This window comes from Camarhynchus parvulus, chromosome 29, assembly GCF_901933205.1.
Source record: "Camarhynchus parvulus chromosome 29, STF_HiC, whole genome shotgun sequence".
NCBI classification, from domain to species: domain Eukaryota; kingdom Metazoa; phylum Chordata; class Aves; order Passeriformes; family Thraupidae; genus Camarhynchus; species Camarhynchus parvulus.
Genome location: NC_044599.1, coordinates 2,836,312 through 2,860,739, shown reverse-complemented (window position 1 = coordinate 2,860,739; position 24,428 = coordinate 2,836,312). Strand labels below are relative to the sequence as shown.

At 50.6% G+C, this 24,428-nt stretch overlaps 2 protein-coding genes across 2 annotated transcripts; both read left to right on the top strand.

Moving 5' to 3' along the window:
• Positions 1-581: 581 nt before the first annotated feature.
• Positions 582-5,754, top strand: LOC115914500 (keratin, type II cytoskeletal cochleal-like). Its single transcript, XM_030967026.1, has 12 exons — positions 582-605; positions 697-1,078; positions 1,114-1,310; positions 2,136-2,356; positions 3,124-3,184; positions 3,711-3,806; positions 3,912-4,076; positions 4,198-4,323; positions 4,638-4,843; positions 4,956-4,990; positions 5,401-5,511; positions 5,585-5,754. Exons 1-12 carry the CDS (start codon positions 582-584, stop codon positions 5,752-5,754), a joined length of 1,794 nt encoding a protein of 597 aa, XP_030822886.1.
• Positions 5,755-11,669: 5,915 nt separating this feature from the next.
• Positions 11,670-18,213, top strand: LOC115914545 (keratin, type II cytoskeletal 6A-like). Its single transcript, XM_030967100.1, has 9 exons — positions 11,670-12,351; positions 12,910-13,124; positions 14,748-14,808; positions 15,428-15,523; positions 15,761-15,925; positions 16,304-16,429; positions 16,631-16,851; positions 17,151-17,185; positions 17,354-18,213. Exons 1-9 carry the CDS (start codon positions 11,782-11,784, stop codon positions 17,641-17,643), a joined length of 1,779 nt encoding a protein of 592 aa, XP_030822960.1. The 5' UTR covers positions 11,670-11,781; the 3' UTR covers positions 17,644-18,213.
• Positions 18,214-24,428: the final 6,215 nt, after the last annotated feature.

Here is a 24,428-nt window from a genome sequence, read left to right as displayed (position 1 = left end):
TCTGTGTTGATGTGCTGCATCCTTTAAGCAGAATTGGGAATCAAAGACATTATTTCTGGCTTTATAACATTTTAATATTTTTTTTTCACAGTAAGGAAATTAGAGAATCATGGAATCCCAGAATGGTTTGGGTTGGAAGGAATCCCAAAGACCATCTCATTCCTTCCCCCCCCCAGACAGCGGCACCTTGCATTAACCCAGGTTGCTCCAAGCCCTCACAACCTGGCCTTGGACACCTCCAGGGTTAAGCAAAATAATACAAAATGAAATAACCCATCTCTGTGAGGAGACAGAGGTTTTGCACCAGGCTGAGTTCTCCCTGCCAATCTGGGTGTTAGATAACTCTTCCAGCTGAGCAGATCCAGCCCCAGGAGGCGTGTTTGGGTGCAATCAGGGTTTAACAAGTCTCAGGGAGACAGCTGCCTCCTGGCACGTCAAAACCATGAAGGCACTAAATTGATCACTGGACTTCCATGCAGCCAAGCCCAGATCCCTGGGGGATAAAAGGGGCACCCGCATTCCCTTTCCTCAGAGAGCTGCAGAGTCTCTCTGGCTGTGCGGGGCCCTTCTCTGCCGCCGCGATGAACCGGGCACTCAGCATGAGGGCGGGAGGGGGAGGCCGATCCTACAGCGCTGCCTCGGCCATAATTCCAAGCAGCAACAGGGCTGGCTTTAGCTCTGTGTCTGTGGCACGAGGAGGAGGAGGAGGAGGCTTTGGGAGGCTCATTGGAGGAGGCGGTGGTAGCGGCAGTTCTGGTGGTGGTGGAGGTTTTGGCAGCAGGAGCCTCTACAACCTTGGTGGTAGCAAGAGGATTTCCATCGGGGTTGGAAGCAGCTTCCGAGCTGCTTTTGGAAGTGGAGCTGCTGGTGGCTCTGGCCTGGGGGGTGGCTTTGGGCTTGGAAGTGGTGGAGCTGGTGGTGGCCTTGGGCTGGGGCTTGGTGGTGGAGGAGGTGGGTTTGGTGGTGGTGGAGCTGGTGGTGGCCTTGGGCTGGGGCTTGGTGGTGGAGGTGGTGGACTTGGCTTTGGTGGAGGTGCTGGTGGGCTTGGCTATGGTGGTGGTCACGGAGGTGGTGGAGGGTTTGGCTTTGGTGGACTGGGAGGATTCCCTGCAGGGCTGGGAGGTGGCAGGAACCCCATGGGATTTTCTGGGGGCCCTCCTGGAGTGGGTACAATCCAAGAAGTGACTGTAAACCAGAGCCTCCTGGCACCGCTGAACCTGGAGATAGATCCAAACATCCAACAGGTGCGGAAAGATGAGAAGGAGCAGATCAAGACCCTCAACAACAAATTTGCTTCTTTCATTGACAAGGTGAGACTGTTGGGTGCTGTGGATCTGTGGTAGTGGGGGAGTGAGGATCTAGTAGGCACCAAAATATGACTTTAGAGATCTCTAGTCTTTCACACATTTTCTCCCTGCATGCCTTCGTTAAGTCTCTCAAACAATAATGTCCTTCTGAACATTGACAGGGCAGAAAACAAGAGAAGAAAATTGTAGTAATGGGATTAGATCCAGGTTTTGTGCCCGAGAAACAACACAGGTTAGTTGAAATGGTATAAGTCACTTTTGGGTCCAGGTCTAGTGGCTCAACCCAACTCACTCTCTGGGCAATCACAGCAGATGTCTTGCTCTTTGTTGTTTATTGCCTGCAAGATAAAATCCTTTTTATATTGACTCAATTGACTCAACCACTCAAGTCCTTCCTCAGCTTTTAATTGGATAAATATGTTGTATGTGTGAGCAAAAGGAAGGGCAATTAAGCAATTTTAGCATTAGTACTCAGACCTTGGCTTTAATGAAGAAAGATATGTGTCTTACAAAGAAAGAAACCCCAGAGGGTGTGAAAGAAGAACTTCACTGTCTGATGAAGAAAGACCTGAACCCAAGTTTTCTTACCATTGCTTGTTGGCTTCCTAAACCAAATTGCCTCTGAAGAGAACTGTCCACTAAGGGTGGATTTGCTCAGCCACAGGTTAGGCTAACATAGCCCTGGGTAATCTAGAGGATATTCTCAGTTTGGAAACTCTTAGTTTGGGAATCCCTTGGCTCCTGCCATGCATAACTGCCAATGTTGAATATCTGCTGTCAGCTCACAGGTATCTGCTGCCTAAGCCTCTTCTGCTTCCCAACGCTCAGGTTCGCTTCCTGGAGCAGCAGAACAAGGTGCTGGAGACCAAATGGACCCTTCTGCAGGAGCAGGGCCAAAAAAACAATTCTGGCAAGAGCAACCTGGACCCGCTGTTCGAGGCCTACATCAACAACCTGCGGCGGCAGCTGGCCAACCTGCTCAATGAGCGGGGACGCATGGATGGGGAGCTGAAGAACATGCAGGACCTCGTGGAGGACTTCAAAAACAAGTGAGTGTGAAATGGGCTGTAAATGGTTCAGCTGAGCATTGAGCAGCAGGAGTTTTCACTCAGAGGGTGGTCAGGCACTGAACAGGCTCCCCAGGGAATGGTCACGGTCCCATGGCTACCAGAGCACCAGGAGTGTTTGGACAATGCTCTCAGGCACAGGGTGGGGTTGGTGGGGTGTCCTGCGCAGGGCTAGGAGTTGGACTCAAGGATCCTCATGGGTGCCTTCCAACTCAGCTGATTCTATCATTCTATGATGCTGTAATTCCATGATTCTATGATTCATGTCAAAAATTTCAATTTCTGAAAGTCAAACATCCAGACTGAAGTATTAATGGAAATTTCTCTAGGAAAGGGGAAAAAGTGTCTCCAGTTTGTGCTCCAACACGTAACATAGAACATTTCTAATCACCTCCAATACCCCCTATCTCTCCCTGCGGGACCCATTTTCCTCAACTGCACCAAAAAGGGTCCATTGACATTTTTCCCATCAAAAAATAGAGATTCAGCCAGGACACAGCACCTTGTGATGGCTCTTGCAAAGAAAAATTCTCTAAACCAGCTTTACCTTCCTTGTTCCATCTGCATTAAGTCAAAAATGTCCTTTCAGCCTTCTGAGAAAGGGGAATCTCACACATTGGAGCTGGACAGTTCCCAGGAGGCTGATTTGGAGATGCCACCCCCAGTCCAGATCACTTTGCAGTCCCACCTGGACACCTGTTCTGCTTCTCGAGGTCTGATCCAGCACCTCTTTCCCCTTATCTCTGTAGATATGAAGAGGAAATCAACCGGCGCACGGCAGCAGAGAACGAATTTGTGGTGCTCAAGAAGGTGGGTGAGACAGGAGGTGCTGCAGATGCTGAGCCAATCCCAACCATTGCGCAGACTGGGAATAGCCTGAGGGATGGGAGATCTCATGGAGCTGCATCCTCATCCTTTAGAAGGGTTTTAAATCACCATTTGTTCATGGTATTGCGGGAAAGGAATGGAATGGCTTGTAGGAAGGAAGCAAAATCTCCTCCCACTCTGGTTTCCACAACACACAGAGGTGCAAAACAGACCAGGTGGAGACAAAGGGGGTCAGTTATGCTTGGGAATCCCAGGTACCAAGGCCAAAGAGCCAGGACCTCCCTCTTTATCCACTTCCAAATTACACACAGCACTTTTCTGGGGCAAGAGATGCCATCTTGGTGCTCTTCCAGCAGGATGTGCCAAGCACAGCTTCTCTACCAGGCATCAGGGAAAGGGGAAGCCTTGTCTCCATGCTTGGCTGTTTCTTGGCTGTGGCTAGGAATTTCTTCCTGGCTGAGAAGAGAATCCAGGTGCCACAGGTGTCCCCACAGCTGCTCTTTTCCAGGACGTGGATGCTGCTTACATGAACAAGGTGGAGCTGGAGGCCAAGGTGGATGCCCTGAGTGATGAACTCAACTTCCTTCGAGCTCTCTATGAGGCGGTACAGACAAATCCCCGATTCCTGCCCTGCCATTGTCCTTGGCTAGGAATGCCACCACTCTGAGGGTTGGGAAAGGTAAGTGCAGCTCCCGTGTGCTTCCCACAGGAGCTGGCCCAGCTCAGCACCCAAGTGTCTGACACCGCTGTCATCCTGTCCATGGACAACAACCGGGACCTGGACCTGAGCAGCATCATTGCCGAAGTCAAAGCTCAGTACGAGGACATCGCCAACCGCAGCCGCGCCGAGGCCGAGGCTTGGTACCAAACCAAGGTGAGCTGACCCATCATTGCCACATGAAATCCCTGCTGCCCCTAAGATGGGCTGTTTGAGTCATGTCTCCTCCAGCCAGACACCTCAGATGGTTCAGGTTACATCTTCCTTCTCACCTCAGTTTGAGGAGCTGCAGGCCACGGCTGGGAAACACGGTGATGACCTGCGCAACACGAAGGGTGAAATCTCAGAGCTCAACCGGCTCATCCAGAGGATCCGCTCCGAGATAGAGAACACGAGGAACCAGGTAGGAATGGCAAAAGGAGCCAACAGAGCCCCATTCTGTTGTCCCTCAACACCACAGCTCAATTTGCTGATCAGGGACTTTTCCAGCCTTGTTAAAGGTGTTGAATTCCCACATGGAAAGGGCTTCACTCTGTAAAATTTAACTATTAAGTTGTTCTTGCCAGCCTGGCATTTCAGCTCCAGCCGTGTCAGCTCAGCTGGAACATTTTCCATGAACATCACAGCCAGAATGGGTTTCTTCCTTGGGTGACTCTCACCCAAAGCGAAGAGCAACTTTCCAAGCCCCCCCATCCCTTGCAGTGTGCCACCCTGCAGACAGCCATCGGAGACTCAGAGGAGCGCGGGGAGATGGCCCTCAAGGACGCCAAGGCAAAGATGATTGACCTGGAAGACGCCCTGCAGAAAGCCAAGGCTGACATGGCCCGGCAGCTCCGGGAGTACCAGGAGCTCATGAACATCAAGCTGGCCCTGGACATTGAGATCGCAACCTACAGGAAGCTGCTGGAGGGCGAGGAGAGCAGGTGGGAGCAAAATCCTTGTGGGGATAATAGTGACTGTCGCTTTTCCCATCAGAGATTGGTTCCTCTCCCTGTATCCATAATTTTGCTCTAATCTTCTCTAATCCCCCAACAGGCTCAGTGGGGAGGGACTGAACCCCATCAGCTACTGTAAGTATCACAGTTCTGGATCCCAAAGTCTGGCTTTGGGAGCAACGCCTGGGAGAAACCATGGGGAAAGGGAATTTTTGCCCCACATAAGACTTTTGGAGCCTTCCCCTGTCATTATGGGCTTGTGCAGGGGATGGAAGTTGGGCTCAGGTCCTGTGGGTCAAGGTCCTGATGATGATGCTTCCTGGAACTGGGTGCCTTCCCAGAGAAACTGTAACTGCCCCTTCCCTGGAAGTGCCCAAGGCCAGGTTGGAGGGGGGCCGGGGAGCAGCCTGGGATAATGGAAGGAGTCCCTGCCCATGGCAGGGGCAGGGATGGGATGACTTTTATGGCCCCTTCCAGCCCAGCCCATCCCATGATTCCATGGCTGCCAAGCAGATGTCCAACCCTCTGATTCCTTTTCCTTGCAGCAGTCATCAGCTCCAGCTCCGGCATTGCTGGTGGAGCTGGCTTAGGAGGAGGATTTGGTGGACTGAGCCTGAGTGGAGGAGGCGGCGGAAGTGGTTTTGGCCTTGGAGGAGGTGGTGGAAGCAGCTTTGGCCTTGGAGGAGGTGTTGGAAATGGTTTTGGCCTTGGAGGAGGCGGCGGGAGCAGTTTTGGTCTTGGAGCTGGCGGTGGAGGAGGAGGAGGAAGCTACAGTTTTGGAAGTGGAGGAGGACTCGGACTTGGGGCTGGAGGTGGTCTTGGAGGTGGATTTGGAGGAGGGAGTGGTCTGGGCACTGCTGGCAGCTACAGCCATGCCGGGGGTGGCAGCAGCGCTCTGAGCACCAGTGGAGGGAATTTCAGCTCTGGAAGTGCAAAAGGCACCAACCCAGGTGTGAAAATTGTCTCCAAAACCTCTTCCAGCAAAAAGAGCATAAAAAGCCAAAGCCTGAAGAATGCCACAGAGCCTGAGTAAAGCCAAGCCCAGACCCTCCTCTGTTCCTCCTGCCCACTGTTCTCCCCCACCTCCACCCTTCCAGCTGCCCCTGCCCTGCTCCTGCTCTGTAGTTCTCACGCATTTGGATCTCGGGTCAAGAAAAGCAGTGGAACACACAGAAATCAGAGCTCTCCAAGCCCCTGGAACAGGAGTTAAAGGAAAACACGGGCCTAAGTGATTGTTCTGAATGGGGAATTGGTTTGGTTTTCCATTTGTGTTTAATAAGGCCAAACAATTTGTGATTGTGGCCACCCACAGCCATCAGATGAAACAGCAAATAGCAGGGAAAGTTTTAGCTCAGTTCTGGCTTCTTCATCCCAGAAGCCCAGGGATGGGCTGGGAATGTGTGTTTAGCTCACCCTGCTTTGCCTTCACTGCTGGAATGAGCCCAACTCACTCCTTCACAAGACAAGCTTGTCTGCATCAGAGGTCTGGGTTATTTTTCTGCTGTCTAGAAATACCCCTGGAGGCTACTCAGAGATCCCAGGCAGTGGCTTGTAATGTCCCTCTTAAAATTTTCTTCATTCTGAGTCACTCTGGTGAGATGGAAAATCCCTCTTTCCTCCATTCACAGACAAGTTTTGAAAGATATGATTCTTCCAGATATTGTCAAGTTTTGCCGCTGAGTCAGCTCAGGCACTTGAGCCTGACCAGGGATTCGGAGCACTAATGTTGGAGTAGCAACCTGAGATCCCTCCACCCACAGATGAGAATTCAGTGTGCCACGAGCTTATCAAAAAGCTTTTCCCAAATCACTCTCCCCTTCCTGTCCTTTCTCTTCTTAAACGAGTTTGCTCACAGTGGCCCTTACATGTAACTTCGAGGGTGGCTTTTGTCAGAGGATTCACCAGTGATTGATCCAGAACCTATGAAAAAGGGCTTGTTTTCTAAATTATAGGATTTTAAAATTCTAAATAATGTCTGACACAATGAATTCTTCTAAAGCAAGATCAGTGCTTGCTGTTAAATGGAGTTTCTGCTCTGTCCCATGCAAGGTGTTGCTGGAATGTCTTCAAAAATTCCCAGATCCTCCAGCATCCAAGTCTTGGTGTCTTTCCCCGTGGCCTTGGTCACAGCAGGTGGGGAAAGTCTGAGATTGCGAAAATCACGCTGGAAAAGCTGCCTGAAGGGCCATGTCCACAGCTCCTGGGGGAATTCCAGCATCTCTTCCCTGTGTGGGTTCTTCTGCCACAAGAAAGACCTTTGGGAAACCGAGAAGTGCAGCCGGTTTCAGCCCAGTGTGTGGGAAACAAGGCAGTCGAGAGCAGGATCCCAAAGGAACTCCAGCATCCCAAATCTGTTTTCCCCTTTTCTGGTGGAATGTACCCCTCTAGCCTTCCACTGTGTCTTTTTATTTTTGGAAAGCACCATTAAAAAAGAAAATTGCAGCTTTTTATACTTCCGTAATAGTGATGAGACTCCGTGTTTCCCTTCCTCTCTCTGTTTGGAACGTGTCCAATAAAACCAGATTGTAATTTATTTGTACTTTTTATTTATCTTTTTATTCTAAACCAGAACCAGCAATAGAAAATATTTCCAACCTTCATCAGAATGAGCTGGAGGCATATTTTCTTTACTTCCAGGGAAAAGCTTTGAAATTATGATTAAGTTATAATGAAAATCTTGAAATTGGTTGTCCCAAAATAAATTCAAGAATTGGAAAAAACTGGAGGAGGAAGAGGAGGAAGAGAAAGAGAGTGGAGTTTTATCCATAAGTGACAAGATAATTAATCATCATTCATTTATTAACTTATTTGGGTTAATTCAAAATATTTTCTTCCATGGGAGGGAGGGTTTGGGGCATCCAGGCAAAACCTCAGGATTCAGTTTTTGCTTTCTTAAAAAGCCAGGGCAAGCCCAAGTGTCTGCGGGGCTCTTGGGGAGGCCTTATCTGGAAGATCTGGGTTGGGGATGGGTGCTGGAGCACAACACCACCTCTGATGCAGATATTTCAGTCAGTCATTGCAAAAATAAAACAAACAGAAAGTGGAGAAAAAACCCTCAGCCAAACATTATTGCAAAGCCCTTACTGAATTACAAAGGTTCAGATGCTTTGCTCTGCTCTGACCTTGCAACATCCTGGCCCTGCATAACTCCGGGCAGAACTTGGGAAGGAGCAGGAGCAGGGAAAGGAGCAGGAGCAGGAGCAGACATGCCAGCATGTCCTGGCAAGTTCAAAGGAGATGCTTCAGCAAAACCTTGCTCAAATCCAGATGCACCAAAACACAGCAACATCTCATCCCCTTTGCCCAGGAAATCAAAGGAGCCTCAGTGAAAGATTAAATCCAGGGACAAAACCAGACTCAGAGTCCCAGAACCCCAGAATAGTTGGGGTTGGAAGGGCCCTCTGGAGCTCATACAGTCCAACCCCCTGCCAAGGCACAGAGACCTGGAGCAGGTGACACTGGAGGGCGTCCAGGTGGGCTTGGAATGTCTCCAGAAAGGGACAACCCATGCCCTCCCAGGGCAGCTCTTCCAGGACTCTGCCACCTCCGTGGAAAGAACTTCTTCCTCATGTTGGGGTTGAATTTCTTGTATTCTGGTTTATGGCCATGATTCCTCCCTGCCCAGGGAGGTGGTAGAATCGCCATCCCTAAAGGTGCCCAGGGGATGACTGGATGTGGCACGCAGTGCTCTGGGCTGGTGATGAGGTGGGGATTGGGCACAGATGGGATTTGATGATTCTAGAGGTCTTTTCCCACCTCAGGGATTCTGGGATCCTTGCCCTGTCCCTGGGCACCACTGAACAGTCTGACATCATCCTCTTTCCACCCCTTGGAGATGTTCACATGGATTGATGAGAGACCCTTTCAAATGAGATATTTTTATGGATATTTGGGTATTCTTATGATTGTTGGGATCCCCTCTCAGCCTCCTCTTCTTCAGACTGACCACGCCCAGCTCCTGCCATTTCGCCTCATCAAAGAGATGCTCCAGACCTCTCATCACCTTTGTGGCTTCTGCTGGACCCTCTCCAGGAGTTCCTGGTCCTTCTGGAACTGCAGAGTCCAGAGCAGAACACAGAACTCCAGACGTGGCGTCACCAGGGCCAAGCAGAGGGGCAGGATCCCCTCCCTGGCCCACTGGCCATGCTTTTCCTGAGGCATCCCAGGATTCTGTGGGGAATTCCATTCCTTCTGATCATGAGCACTGCTGGCTCATATCATCCTTGCCTGTCATCCACCAAGACTCCTCAGTCTCTGCTGTCCAGGGGATGCTGCAGACAGGCCAAAAAAACAGTGAAAGTTAAAAATAAACTCTGAGTCACCTCGATTTCTGACCCCGCCAAATTGCACAGGTTGGGTGCGAGGATTTAACACAGCTTCTGACAACCCAACCTTAACCAAGGAGAGTTTTTAACATCTTTTTTCTAGTCCCTTCTGAAAAAAAGAGCAAATCAGAGCTCAGAGGCAGCTGAGCTCCTGCAGACAGGAGCCCTGTTCCTCCTCCCCTTTCTCTGCAGTGCCCTCACCCCCCAGACAACCCCCCATGACATGTCCTGCCTCTCCACAGGGAACTGTCCCATCTGAGAGGACAGCACAGCCCCCCTGCAGCCCTGCGCACCTTCAGTGGGACACTGCACGTGAGTGACACAAACCGAGAAAGGAAAGTGTGAGGGACTGAGAGTCCACAAGAATTTTCCTTGTTTTGGTGCCTAAGCCATCCTTTGCTTTGCTCTTCCAAATCCTTTGTAATAGTCAACTTAATTGCCATTGTCTGCAGTAACAGGCTTTCCTAGAAGAGCTGTAGGGAAGTAATGATTCCCTTCCACATGAATCCTTTCCCTCTGCTTTAATTAAAACCTGTGCTCCTGTTCCCAGGTGTGACTTTGCATAAGCAATTTGGGAGTCAAAGGCAAGTTCCATGCCTGGCCCCCATCCGCAGGCTCCTGGCACAGTCGTGCCAGTTCACATGGGCAGGCATAGGAAAGCAAATCTCCATGGATCTGCCATGCTTGGAGCAGAGTTTATCTATTTTCAGTATCACTGTGTTATTTTCAGCACCCAGAGGTCTCAGGGCTGAGGTTGCTGCCGCTGTGAAATTGGGAGCCGCTGGGTTTGGATGGAGTGAGGGGAGAAGTTTTCCCAGCAAAACGCTGCGTTTCCAGCAGGATATTCCCACATCTCCACTCCCGGGGTGAGAGCACCCCCTTGCTACAGCCCAGCCGCCTCCCAGTCACGGGAGGGATTTTTTGGATCAGCCCATCCAGGGATCGGCTCCAATCGCACCCGTGGTGACTCACTATCGGAATAGGGAGTGCTCCAAGGAGATGGGAGCTGGGAGCGCTGCTGTTTTCTGATTGCGAGGAGACAAAACCCAACCAAAGCAAACCCAACCCAACCAAACCCCTCCTGCTCAGGCTCTTTCAAGTTCCCAGACAGAAAAAAGCAGCGGTTGGAAACACATCAACACAAACAAGCTCTGAGACGCAGCTGATCTGCTTAAACACCTCCTTTTGGATTGAGCTCCTGCACTTTTTGCTCACGTAGATGAATTTGGGAATTTTTTTTTGGTTGAGCTGCTCAGGATCTCATCTCTCTGTCTTTTGCTATTACTTCACCTGGCCAAGGTGGACAGCCTTGGCCAGTGGGCAGAATCAGTTCACAAAAGTATTTGGGGAGGTATTTTGAGTGGGAATGAGGGAATTTCTTCTCCTGGATCTCATGTCAAGCTCTTCATGGGCACAAGAGAAGGCTCTCAAGCCTTTACACAACCCAGACTCATTTGTGGGGGTTGAAACTCCTGCACAAGGGTTCACCCAGAAGCAACATCAAGAGGCAAAAGCTATTTTAGAAAGTTTTTCCAACTGTGTGATCTCAGCGGAGTGAAGGAGGGGCTAGGGAGGAAAGTGGGTGAATTCCCCTCCACAGAACATCTTTTAGAGCCAGCAATGACGTGGAAACTGTTGGATAAATATAAGGGGGGGAGTGGAGGGAGGCAGAAAAAGCGATAAAAATACCACTTCAGACAGAGCTTTTGAACGCTGAGCCTGACAAGGAGGTACTATAGAACCACAATAATTTCGAGCAGATTTTTAGTAGAATTTTATAGGTGTATATTAAGGAAAGTACTATTTAATCTATTTTGACATGATTTTGGAAAAAGCATTTACTAGCTGTCTTTCAAAATCGTGTTAACTAATTCCTCAGTTCTCCCCTGGAATGAGGGGAGATGATTTTTGGTAAGATCCCAGGAAATACTGTCACGACACAACTTCCATTCAGCTCATCTCTTCAAGCCCATGACCATTTAGATCCAGAAAAAAAATCAAACTTGACTGTTAAAAAAACACAATGTCAGCAGTGATCATTAAAACCACCTTCAGACCCAACTTTCCCAAGCCGACAACAGGACACGCATGGCCAGTTGCAGAGCTGGAAATCTTGGAAAAGTCCCTATTTTTCTTGCCCATGCAACACGTTAAACCTGAAAATGCGACTTGCAAAATCTTCGCTTTGCTCAAGCGAGCGAGTCCTTGTCTCGCCTGAGGGAAAGCGGCTCCCAGGGTCTCGGGAATCATGTTGCATCCTGCCCTGAGCACAGACCTCGTCCCATTCAATGCTAATTCCATGACTCAGAGCGGCGGCTTTGGTGGAGAGGGGAGCTCCCTCTCGCCGTTACTTTCCTGCCTGCAAACAATGCATTTTTCAGCGCCTCGCCGTAGCCGAGGTGTGTTTGACAAGGCAAGTTGCTGCAAGGCACGTCAAGTTCTGAATTCCCGTGCCAAGTTTTCCAAGCAGATAAAAGAGGAGGCTCCCAAGCTCTCCCATTACAGGGGTTTCTGTCTCCATTGCCCTCTGCTCTTTTTCTGCTGCGCAGCGTTTTTTTGTTTTCCTCTCTCCTACTCTTTGTCTTCCCAACTGAACCAGCCATGAGCCGTATCTCTTTCAGATCATCTACTGGAGGGGGCATGAGGGGCTTTAGCTCAGGCTCTGCTATCGTAGGAGGTGGCGGTGGTGGGACCAGAAGCAGTTTTAGCTCTCTCTCTGTCTCCAGAGTTGGAGGAGGAAGAGCTGGAGGTGGAGGAGGCTTTGGAGCTGGCGGTGGCTTCGGCAGCAGAAGTCTCTATAACTTGGGTGGAAGCAAAAGAATTTCCTACAGCTCGGTCAGTGGAGGTCTACGGAGCGGAGCCGGGGGCGGATATGGCTTCAGTCTTGGCTATGGTGGCGGAGCAGGAGCTGGCTTTGGCTTAGGAGGAGCCGGTGGTGGTGGTGGCTATGGGCTGGGAAGTGGATTTGGGCTGGGAGGGCCCGGATTTGGTGGCCGAGGTGGCCCTGGGTTCCCTGTTTGCCCACCTGGTGGCATCCATGAAGTGACTGTCAACCAGAGCCTCCTGGCACCCCTCAAGCTGGATATCGATCCGGAAATCCAGAAGGTGCGAACACAGGAGAGGGAGCAGATCAAGACCCTCAACAACAAATTTGCCTCCTTCATTGACAAGGTGAGAGTTTGGTCTGAACCATCAAGCCACGCATGCTATCAGTTGCCTGGGGAAAAAACCTTCAGGAAGAAACTTCATTTGGATTTAGGGACCTGCCTGAACCGATCCCAGCCGACAAACAACATGGGCTTGGCTGGAAACTAAGAACTGTTTTATGTTTCCTCTTAGCAAGGATGAGTTTTTCAGCACCTTTATATTATTGACAAAGTAATTCTCTCTCTTCCCTGTAAAAACAATCCTGGGGTGGATGACTCTTCTCCTCTACAATGGGATACAACCAGTTTAAACCAGTAAGGTGGGCTGAACATCTACTGGGGGGAGAAACATTAAACTTGCAAGTACAGGTGTTTGGCCTGATTAAAACTCCTGAAAAAATCTTGCTAAACATCTCCAGAAGCTTCTAATACTTTTAAGAATCCAATGCCCTAAACTGGGACACTCCTAATAATTCCCTTCTGATTGTCTCAACATCTCTGGACCTTTTCTGTTGGTGATCTCACCTTTTCCTGGCAGTTGTGAGGTTTGTCCACACGTGTCCCTGGTTTTGTTTCTCCCCAGGTGCGCTTTTTGGAGCAGCAGAACAAGGTGCTGGAGACCAAGTGGACCCTCCTCCAAGAGCAGGGTCACACTGTCACCAGGAAGTCCCTGGAGCCCATTTTCGAAGCCTACATCAACAACCTCCGGCGGCAGCTGGACAGCCTGGTGGGAGAGAGGGGCCGGCTGGACTCCGAGCTCCGGAGCATGCAGGACATGGTGGAAGACTTCAAGAACAAGTAAGGGATCCCGCTCTGCACAGTGAGTCGTCCCAGCCAGGAAAATCTGGGCCGGTGCTCATTCCTGCTGGTGCACACTTAGTGTTTGATCCAGGTTCCTCTTCCCAGCATAAAATGTGTTCCCAGAATTACCCTGTGTTACTTTACATTTATCACAGGCAAGGTCAGTGTTTAGCACAGAATTCCTGGGGAACTGTGCTGCAGCACAACAGAGGTCACAGTCTGATCCCTGGAGTCTCCAGACATAATATACCAGGAGACAGAAAAATTAGTAAATTGTGAGGATAATAGACAGGCAAAATGAGAATGAAATGTAGCCAATAAACTTCGAGCTCCAAAATCCCCCATTTCCCATTCTGTGAAGGAAATTCCAGCCTTTCTAGAGGTCCCAGGTGACCTGGGAGTGCTCAGGCTCACTCAGCTCCCATCACCTGGAAGATGATCAGCCCTTTGCCAAAAATTTCCCTGGGGAGAGCATTAACCCCCTGCTGGTATCCAGTGCAGGGGGGATGGATCATTCTCAGGACACACCAGCCAGCACCTGCTGCCCGGAGGGGATTTTCTGGGGGGGATTTTTAGGTGAGGCCATTGACTTTTATTTGGCTGAGAACAATATGTCCCTTCTTCAACCAGTCCTGGCTGCAAATTTGAGAATCACCCTGCAGAGCTGGAATATGTTAATATTAGGTAGTTAAGCATGGGAAGAGACAGATTTTTTGGGAGGGGAGCTGGGAAAACAACACTTAGATCCAACAGGAGGGACTGGCAGAGCTGCTGGTGTGGTTTTGGGTGCTTTTGAGGTCTTGAAATGTGTTCTAGGATTTTTGGAAATACTGGTTAGGCTCCAAATGATCAATTCTACAGTCTGGATTTCAGAGCTACCTCTTGGAAAAGAGAACACAGTTTAAGTCTACAGTTTGTTCCCAGTCCACTGGCTTATTCCCACCTCTTCCCTTGTCCACTAAGAGATCCAGCTGCAGGGAAAACTCTGCCAATATTGGTGAGAGGACTGGCACAAATCTGCCTTTCAAAGCCAGGTTTTGCCTCAATAGCCTGCATGTTTTGTCTGCTTTCTAGCCAAGCCCTGCCCTGATTATCTGATGAGAGAATGTTGCTCAGAGCCATATAAAGTTCTACAGAACCACTGTCAGAGCTGTAATGATCCCCTCTTGCACAACCATGGAGTTTTTTGTTTTAATTAAATGCTGCAGTGGCTTCTTCAGAGCCATTAGCATTATTATAATATCAAATACCAAATGATTGCTTTATTATACATTTGTAGGCATTGCAGTGCAGCTTTGTTGAAAGTCTTTTGCATAACTTTGCTTGGAGCGAAGGTCACCGGGAATGGCTGCTCCTGCTTCCTGCCAAAACGGGCTCTGAATCTGCACATTTATGTATGAGCTTGACTTTATGGGCAGTGATTAAAATATATTAATTTAACTGGGACTACTCACACCACAGAGTCCCACAGTTCAAAGACAGTAATATTTGCTCTGCGTCTGCTCTGGATAAACATGTGGGAGTAGGGAATATATCCATAAGCCACAACTGATGCTTTGGGAATGGGGTGCTCCTACCTCTTCATTCCATCCAACCCACCTCACTCTTTTATCCCGGCAGATATGAAGATGAGATCAACCGGCGCACGGGTGCTGAGAACGAGTTCGTGGTCCTCAAGAAGGTGACTGGGTGGGGAATTATGGGCCAGAAAAGGGAATTAACTCACCTTGCAGAGTTCAAGCAAGACTTGGTGGGAGTTGGGGTGCTGTACCCTCATGGCTGGGTCAAGTTGGGAGATCAGCACATCCTGGGTTGGGTCCTCCCGAGACCAAGAATGGGCACAACCTTCTCTATGCCAACAGAGCTGCCCTGTTTTCTGGTCTCTTGTGGCTCAGCTCAACTCAGTTTCTGGTCACATCCTTGTGAGTCAGAGCTTTGCCTTCTGCCCAAGAACCTGGTTCTGGCTCACAGTCAATGTCCAACATTACATTAAAAAAATACCTTGATCACAGGGACATAAAAATTAGCCTAAGGAACTGCTGGAAGTGGCACAGGTTGCCCAGGGAAGCTGTGGCTGCCGCATGCTTGGAAGTGTCCAAGGCAGTATGGTCTGTGGAAGGTGTCTCTGCCCATGGCAGGGGTGAGAATTGGATGTGCTTTCAGGTCCCTTCCAACCCAAATCATTCCATGATCCTACGATTCCATTAATAATAGACCTGGAAGCAGACATGGTCCCATTGGTGTCCTGAAGCCCCTTTGTGTTCTGGTTTCATCAGAAACCATTGGTATCTTCTCCTTAGGACGTGGATGGTGCCTACATGAACAAAGTTGAGCTCCAGGGCAAGGCCGATGCACTGGCAGAGGAAATCAACTTCCTGAGAGCTCTGTATGAGGCGGTGAGTGGTTCCTGGAGAGCATCCCCCAGCTCCTGCCCCGTGGGTCCCACACCCAGGGGTGGAGAAGGTGGTCTCAGCCTTTTGGAAATGATAATGCAGAAATAAGTTACAAAATGGAGACAGAGCAAGGGAAATGCAAGAAAACATCTTAGCAGGGAGGACTCCCAAATCACCTCATCTCTGTGGTTTCCACCGTGGACACCAGACCATTAAATTAATTTTTTGCATCTCCTGCAGGAGTTGTCCCAGATGCAGCAGCAAGTGTCCGACACCTCCGTGGTTCTGTCCATGGACAACAACCGGAACCTGGACCTCAACAGCATCATCGCCGAGGTCAAGGCGCAATACGAGGACATTGCCAACCGCAGCCGTGCCGAGGCCGAGGCTTGGTACCAGAACAAGGTGGGTAACCAGGGTGACAGACTGATTTCTGGGGTCAGAAATGATCAGAAATTATTTCCTATCAGCTGAGGGGAGACAGGGATGAGATGTTCAAAAGTTTTGACTTTGGGCTCACAGAGTCACTGGCAGAACTGGCCTTAAACAGTTCCCCTTCCAGGTTCTTGTAGGTGACAACAACTCGGTCCCCCGTACCATGAGGCACTGCCTTCCCAGCAGATATTGAGAGTTAAGGGCAAGTGCCATTATTCCATGGGCAGATTTCAGAAGAATCTTGTCCCCTTAATCCTCATCCAGACCTGCACTTTGTCCCCTGAAGTCCCCTCACCCTTCCTTGAGCTCCGAGTGCTCACCAGTGCTCTTGTCCTTTCCCTGCACCAGTACGAGGAGCTCCAGGTCTCTGCTGGGAGACACGGGGATGACCTGAGGAACACCAAGATTGAGATTTCAGAGATCAACCGGATGGTCCAGAGGCTGCGGAATGAGATCGACAGCGTGAAGAAACAGGTGGGAGAGGGATGGTCTTGCAGAGCAGGAGGAGGTGGGTGGGAGGTGATGGTGGCCAGGCTCAGCAGGAAGAGCCAGGTCCCATCAGGAGCCCTCAGTGCCATCCTGGGAGCCACCAGCCACTGCCCACAACCCCTCAGCAACAGAGAGAGTGGTTTGGGGAGCCCAAATGAAACAACTGCCTGTTCTCCCCACTCCCAGTGTGCCAACCTCCAAGCAGCCATTGCTGAGGCTGAGGAGCGTGGGGAGATGGCCCTCAAGGACGCCAAGGCCAAGCTGACCGAGCTGGAGGATGCTCTGCAGAAAGCCAAGGCTGACCTGGCCCGGCAGCTCCGGGAATACCAGGAGCTCATGAACGTCAAGCTGGCCCTGGACATCGAGATTGCGACCTACAGGAAGCTGCTGGAGGGCGAGGAGAGCAGGTGAGGACACGTGGACCTGCTGCATGCTGACCAGAGACCATCTCCTTGGGGTCAAACAGTTCTTCCCAAGGGGCTGGAGCACCAGGGCAGACAGACAGGTGGTTGAAACTGTGACCTTTGTAGGGAAAGTTTTGTTTCTCCAGCTATGGTATGGTGCCCGGTAATGATAAAAATGAGCACTGTCACCTTTCACCTGTGACACAGACATACCCCACCCCACTGAAGGACATGCACTCCTAATTAGATGGTCCCACAGACCAGGTTTTGGCATTATTGCTCACTTTTCCCTTTCCCAACAGGCTTGCTGGAGAAGGAGTCGGAGCTGTCAGCGTCTGTGAGTATCACCTCCGTTCCACCTCTTCCTAACCCCCTCCTTCCACCTCTTTGTATCTGTGTCCCTTCCACGTCTTCCCACCCACCGCCTCCCCAAGGGGGATCTCCCCACCTCGGGAGCCCAGCTGTCCCCTCACACGGCTGTTCCTGCGTTCCCCCTTCCTTCCAGCCGTGGTTAGCAGCTCCAGCGGGATGGGCTACGGCGGCGGGAGCTGCCTGGGCCTGGGCGGGGGGCTCGGCATGGGCGGCGGCGGCGGCAGCAGCAGCTACACCGTGAGCAGCAGCGGCTTTGGAGGCGGCAGCGGCGGCTTCGGAGGCAGCGGAGGCTTCGGCGGGGGGCTCAGCTATGGCGGAGGCAGCTCCTTCAGCTCTGGGAGCAGCCGGGGCGTCAGCTCCAGCACGGGAGGCAGCGTCAGGATCGTTTCCAAGACCACCACCAGCAAAAAGACCATCAGATAAGGCTGGCAAGCACACGGCCGTCGGCAATTCCGGCCTCCTGCCCTGCAGATCGTGATGTAAATAGCTGCGCTAGAGCCTCTCCTTCCTCCGTCCTTCACCTCTGGGGCAGCAGGGGGGACCAGGACCCCTCTGTGAGAATCTGGAGCACCTTTGGCTGAAGCACAGGTTGTAACAGGTCACTGGCTGGCATGGACCCTGTGGTGCCACTCTGCCAGCAAGCCCTTGGTCTCTGCTCAAAGTCAGGCATTCAAAGGGAAATGGAAGCGCTATGGAACAGGGACAACCATTTCGTTCATCCCATTCCAAGGGTGAATCACAGCCTTGTGGAACCACAGTCCCAGGTCCTCAGCAGTGAAAACATCTCCAAGAGGCTCTAAAAGCCTCTACTCCCCAACACGTTACAACCTCCAAAGGTTTTGTCTGCAATTCAAGGTTTCTTCCAGCCCCTTCAGTTTTCTCCGGCGCTTGTGGGAAAGGTTTTTGCTTTGTGTGTATAAGATTTCTAACTACTCGTCCTCGTGGCTGCAGCCTCCTCACCTCCCTGCCTAACCTACTGTAAGGTCCAATAAAAGAGCATTTGTCATTTTTAAACTCTGCTGGGTTTTGGCTTTTCTTCCCTCCTCCTGCTGTGGGTGTTGGTCTGTGTCCTGTCCCTGCTGCACTGGGGACACCCTGAGGGCAGCTCCTGAGACAGGATTGGCTCCTTGAGGAAACAAAACTCAGTTTTAGGACTTGGGCTCTAGGACAAGTCGGGGCAAATAGAAAGGAGGCTGAGATGAGCAACCTGGTCTATGGAAGGTGCCCGTGCCCATGGCATGTGGGTGGAACTGGACGGGTTTTAAGGTCCCTTCCAACCCAAACTATTCCATGATTCCATGGATGGAGAACTGAGGCACAGGAAGGAAAAGCTGCCTCGGAACAGAGCCAAAAGCTGGATGAAGCCCACTGCAGTGGTTAACTGAAAAGTTGCCCTTTCTGCCTGTCACTGCAGGAGGAAGGAAGTGCAGGGAAGTGGGGAAAAGGAAGGTGATTCCCAAGGGTTTATTTGAGATTCATGGGCTGGTTCATGAATCGCATGGTGCAGCCATTAGTTTGTACAAGCAGGAGTAAATTGTACATCAGAGGAGCCCACCTCTGGCATCAACACTATGGTGAGGACACAGTGAGGCTGGCACACAGCAGGAAGGGCTTGGAGCAGGTGGGCATTGCCCTGGTTGGGAAGAGCAGCTGCAGGGGCAGGCACAGGGCAAGGCACCCAAAATCTGCACACACACACACACACACACTGTTTGCACACTGAGGTTTCTCTGGGATGTGCAAATATCCCATGAAAGATCCTGGTTGCTCCTCTGCAAGGACAGTTTCAGGGCCTCAGGTTCATTTGGAGTGAACCCAAGGTCTGCCAAGGTGCCCACAGCACTTCAGTCTCCCAATTCCCACCCAGCTGCCCGTGAAGTTTCCATGGCCTGCCTGGTTGGGGGGTTTTAGCCGAGACCTCATACCAATCCCAGGCTCCCTCCTGTGGCTCCACAGGCATCTCCTGATCCCACTTCCTACCAGTGCCAGATGTGGATCCTGGCAGGAATGGGGCAGCACCAGGCAAGGTGGGAATCCAGCCCCAATGGCAGGACAAGAACCTTGGGCAAGGAAAGAGCCAGGGCAGAAGGGGGGCAGATGAGGAAGGACCCACAGCCCTTTGGGAATGCTGGTCACCAAAGGAGATAGTCAGTGCCCATCCACCCATCCCTCAATCCCTGCAACCTCCAGCCAGGGGTGGAGAGGAGAGGGGCAGTAAGCCAGGTCTGCCAGAAAAAGCTCCTTGTGGAACATTCCAGGGCAGCTTTCCAGGGAAAAGCCTCCAAGCTCCCACACCAACGGGACCCCCTCATCCATCACCTGGTGCAGGTGCGAGAGTCCTGGCCAAGCCAGCCGAGCATCTCCAGCAGGTGGGGACCCAGAGCAGGGAAAGGGATGGTCCCGCCCAGTGGTCCTATGGTGGGATGAACATCCCAAGGCTCCACTCCAGCAGCTGGGAAGGGCCATGGAACGATGTTTTGGGAAAACGGGGACAGCCCATTTGCACCAGAGGAGGTTCTATGGTGGGCGAATGGTTGGGCTCCATGAACTGAAGAGTTTTACCCACTTTTCAAGCATCTGGCCTTGTTCCTTAGACTGATTTCAGGGAATGGGGACAAGCTCCCAGAGCTGAGGTGGTGGCTGGAGGCAGAGCAGCCCAATCTGTTGGGTTTTATTATTGAAAATGTCAAATCTGATGGTTTCTGTTTTTTAACCCAAGTTGCACAACACGTTGGACCACTGGCCATGTCAACACATGGGTCCACCACCAATGAACCCTCCATGAAACATCTTTGCCAAATCCTTACCCATCCCCATGGCACCAGGACAGCTCCTGAGCCTCCGTGAGCCAGTGCTGGGTCTGTCTCCTGCACGCTGAGAGTGAGGATGCAGCCAAAAAAGCCCTGAGCAGCTCTGTGTGTTTTCTGTTTCTGGTGACGTGTTCTAAGAGCCCATCCTGGCACATCTTCCTAGTGAATTTGCAGAGCAGATGCAAAAAGCTGTATTCATCTTCCATCCTCCTGATTTGCAGAGACCTGAAAAATTTGACACACACACGTCAAATGTGACACGTGATTTTAACTGCCACCAAAACACCAGGCGAAACATTTTCTGAAACCCAGCACTTAATTTCAGTGTTTCCTATGGGAATGATCCTGTCCCACAACACTGAACCAACTCCCCTTAACAATTCCAAAATGAAACTTTGCAGCTTTTTTGACTCAAAAGCAGAATTTCCATCAAAGAAAATTATTTTAATTTGCAAATTGTTTATTTGCCCAGGCTGTAAATGAAACAAGACATGGAATGCCTGCAGGGAAGGCAACACAGGGTGCAACAAATCCAGAGTGGAACAATATTCCCAGCTGCCATCTGCTCAGTTGGAGCAATATCCCACTGCCCAAAGCAGTTGGAGGTCAGGAATGGAACCAATCCCTTGGGACAGCTGAGGGGTAAATAAACACAAGGCCTCCTGGGATCACTGCCCTGTCATTGGATCCACTTTACAGGACACATGGACAATCCCTGTTTGTCTTCCCAGCTCCTTGTGCTGATCCAGGTTGGTTTTAACAGGGAGAAATTAAACTCCACGCCAGCACTGTGGACCTTCAGAAGGAAAACCAAGCCAGGAGCAGGATGGAGCTGAGGAACGCGGAATGTGCACAGAGCTGGCCAAAACTGTGGGACTCCCCAGCAACACCATTTCCAGGGCTCTGTGTTCTTTACTGAGAGAAAAGATGTGCCCCAGGGCCAGGAGAAAGGATGGGATAGGACAAATACCCTGTGACCACCATCAGCTTTGGAGTTCATGTTTTCATGTGGGGTCACAGCCCCAGCAGCCCAGCCCAGGGCAGGGGACTCTCCAAAGGCATTACAAGGAGATGTGGAGGATCCAGGTTCCTTCAGGGGCCACTAGCCAGGCACCAGAACAGGATAAAGGAGGTACCAGACCCCTCCAAAAGTCTGAGGGTCCTTCAAGATGCAGCCGACCCAGGAAGAACAAGCCCTCCCAGGCGTGTGCCAGGCAGCAGCGATGGAGCTGAAGTTCTCCGCAAAGCCTGGAGTGCACCCAGAGTCTCCGTGCTGGCACAGAAAACAATTATCTGGGGAAAGCAGGTCACACCTACACTTCAAAGTCACCCAGGAGCTGGAGCTGACTGGCCTCCAGATACTGCTGGGAACAGGCTCAAAGGACCCAGCACAGGGAAACACCTATGGGAAAACTGAGGAGCTTGTCCTAATTCATCCCTTCGGGAAATGGGACTCATGGACACTCACCTCCCACCCAGGAGGTCTCAGAGGGCCCAGCCCCACAGCACAGGGATGCTGTGAGTTCAGTGGTCTCCTGTGGAAAAACCTCAGTCTTGCTGGTCTTCATTAACGTGGGATGAAATAGTAAATTACGCCTGAAATGAGTCGGGTTTGAATTTAGCTTGGAAGCCCAAGTTTAACCCAAAGGCTTTAATTTAAGAAATTAACCTAAATTACAGCCTTGACTTTGCTGATAATTAAACTGAGATTAGGTAGCACAGGTGAACCAATGCAAGGTACTTTGACACGCTCTTGTTTTACAAATATGGTTATTTTTGCAAACAAAACACAGAGAGGAGCATCCAAAAATTTCAGCCTGAGAAGTTGCATCAGATGAAGGACTCTGAGTCGGATTCTGGACAGGAGCAGCGGAGTAGAGGGATGGAGAGGAGGTGATGAAAAGCTGTTGGAGACACATCCCTGCTCACTAAACCACAGGAAAATGGCTCTGATTTCTCACTAAAGGGGCTGGGGTTGCATTTATTGCCCTGACAGAGGCAGAACTCCCTAATCTCAAAGGAGAGTTTTTACCTTGACAGCAGCATGGTGCCAGATGCAAATTCAGCCAAGACTTTACTCCCAGGTTTACAGCGTCTGCAAAGTGTTCTCCTGCCTCTCGCTCTGGGCTTGCAGCTCATCCTGGTGGAAGGAAACAAGGAGGGGGAGGGAGCTCCAGAGCCTGCCCAGCCTCTCTCACACCAGAGGGACTCTGGCCCAGAGGGACCTGCCCAGACACAGCTCCTGAGGTGGGGTCAGGAGGAAAAGCTCCCGAGCAGTGGGCAAGCTCCAGCACCTTCCTCTGGAACCTCTGTATCAGGAGGTCCCTGCACCAGAGCAGCAAATCCATTCCATGTCTGGAGCTGCAGGAGCATGGGAGACACACCCCCAGGAGCTACGTGGAAACTCTGTTTCATCAACAGAGCAGGGTGGGGACCCCCCTTTCCATCAGCCCATACCCCAAACCTGTAGCTACAGCTCCTTGTGCTCCCTGTTCTGCCTTTTGTAATTACATCTGAAATTCCTGCCAGATGAGTGACGACCACATCACCTCCACCCTGGCAGAACATGGAATGGAAAGAAATTAATTCCTTCTCAGTTGCTTGGAGGAGCTGCATTATTACTACTGTTATTAACCATGGGCTCCAACGCACTCAGTGGATTCCTTAGCCAAAAAAAGACAAGTTTCAGATGCAAAGGGAGCCTGAGGGGAAAAGGGAAAGCACTGACACATCCCACTGGGAGAACTGGGGGAGCTCTGGCCTGCACACCCAGACTCCCCACGTTGTGTATCTCCCTGGGGAGGGAGGATCTGTCCTTTGGTGCTGATCTCCACTGGAAAAATTGGAATAAAACTCCTTTCAGGTACTCAGAGCTAGGGGAGATGGAGAGAGCTGAGAGAGTATTCCCAAAGGAACCATGGGCTGGCAACTTCCAGCTGCTTTTGAATGTCTTATGGTCATTGAATGGTTTGGGTGGGAAGGGACTTGAGAGCCCATCCCACCCCTGCCATGGGCAGGGACACCTTCCACGGTCCCAGCCTGCTCCAGCCTGGCCTTGGACACTTCCAGGAATGGGGCAGCCACAGCTTCTCTGGGCACCCTCACAGGGAGGAATTTCTTCCCAATATCCACGCTAATTTTCCCCTCTTTCAGTTGGAGATGTTTCTGCCTGGGACTGGAAATCATCATGTGGGAATGAATTGCATGACGTCAAGTCCTGATATCTGTCTGTTGGTGGGCAAAGCCCCCACACTGATCAATAATCCTTTCACAAATGCCCTTCGGACACAGACTTTGCTTCCAATCTGCTTGCCTCCAGCTCCCAGGGGTGCAGAGTCAGACCCAGTGATGTGACCTCACTGTGCAAAACCTGCAGGATTCAGCCCTTCCTTGCAATAAAATCTCAGTCTGGCAATAAACACAAAACCAACCTGACAAATCCTGCCTAAGAATAACATTGAATTTAAAACTTCCATTGCAAACATCACCTCTCAGACAGTTAGGAAACAACGGGGACACAAAAAATTTCTGGGAGTTTCCTGCACTTGGATACATCGCCAGGCAGGGGCAGATGGAAGCACAACTGCCCCCACCATGGTGATTCCTCATTATTCCATTGATTTCTCATTATTCCATTCTTCCCGTGCTGCAGCAGCAGCTGCTCTGGCCTGCAGCCAGCACAAGGGGAAGCTGCTCAGGAGTATCCATTTACAATTTCAGCCTTCTGAATAAATAAATTAAATACAAATCCTATTTTCCTGAACAGCACAAAACACCACAAGCACTTTTTGTCCCTCAAAATGAATTATTTTTTACATTTGTACCTTTTATTTTTACTGAAACCACCTGTTAAATGCAAAGGGCTGTGCTGGTACCTGTGGTGGGAAAGACTCAGGATGTCCTAGAGTGGTCCTGGGCAGAGGGAATCCTGTGCCTTCTAGTGGATTTCAGCAGGCAGGATCACACTTCCAGATGCGCTGAAAGAGCTGATTAAATCCTTGGGAAATGACATTGTGTTTATTAAGTGTGCACTGGGAACAGCCCTGGAGCGCTCCATTTCCACAGAGCCAGTGGAGTCAAGGCAGTTCCTATTCCCACAATCTTTCCTCCTATGTATATATTTCTGAGTTGTTTGCTTGTTTGTTTTCATTCTGCTAAAATAAAGTCCAAACCCACAAAGCTGATGTGGCAGCACATGTTTGTGACAGAGCTCAGTGGCAGCTGTCAAAATCCACACAGGAACAAAAAGATCGTGTCAAAATATTCCATTTTTATTCATGTAATTATATTTTTTAAGACAGTGGAATTAGTCTGGAGAAGCAGGATTTCCAGCAGGATTTCCAGAGGGACCTGAGCTTTTTAGGGATGGGAGCAAAACTGTATCTGCCAATTTCTGTG

Coding starts and splice junctions, on each gene's coding strand:
- LOC115914500 (XM_030967026.1), top strand. CDS start 582: ATGAACCGGGCACTCAGCATGAGG. Junction 1,079..1,113: donor GGTCACGGAGGTGGTGGAGG/GTTTGGCTTTGG, acceptor GATTCCCTGCAG/GGCTGGGAGGTGGCAGGAAC. Junction 3,185..3,710: donor AATTTGTGGTGCTCAAGAAG/GTGGGTGAGACA, acceptor GCTCTTTTCCAG/GACGTGGATGCTGCTTACAT.
- LOC115914545 (XM_030967100.1), top strand. CDS start 11,782: ATGAGCCGTATCTCTTTCAGATCATCTACTGGAGGGGGCATGAGGGGC. Junction 16,852..17,150: donor CTGGAGGGCGAGGAGAGCAG/GTGAGGACACGT, acceptor CTTTCCCAACAG/GCTTGCTGGAGAAGGAGTCG. Junction 17,186..17,353: donor AGTCGGAGCTGTCAGCGTCT/GTGAGTATCACC, acceptor CCTTCCTTCCAG/CCGTGGTTAGCAGCTCCAGC.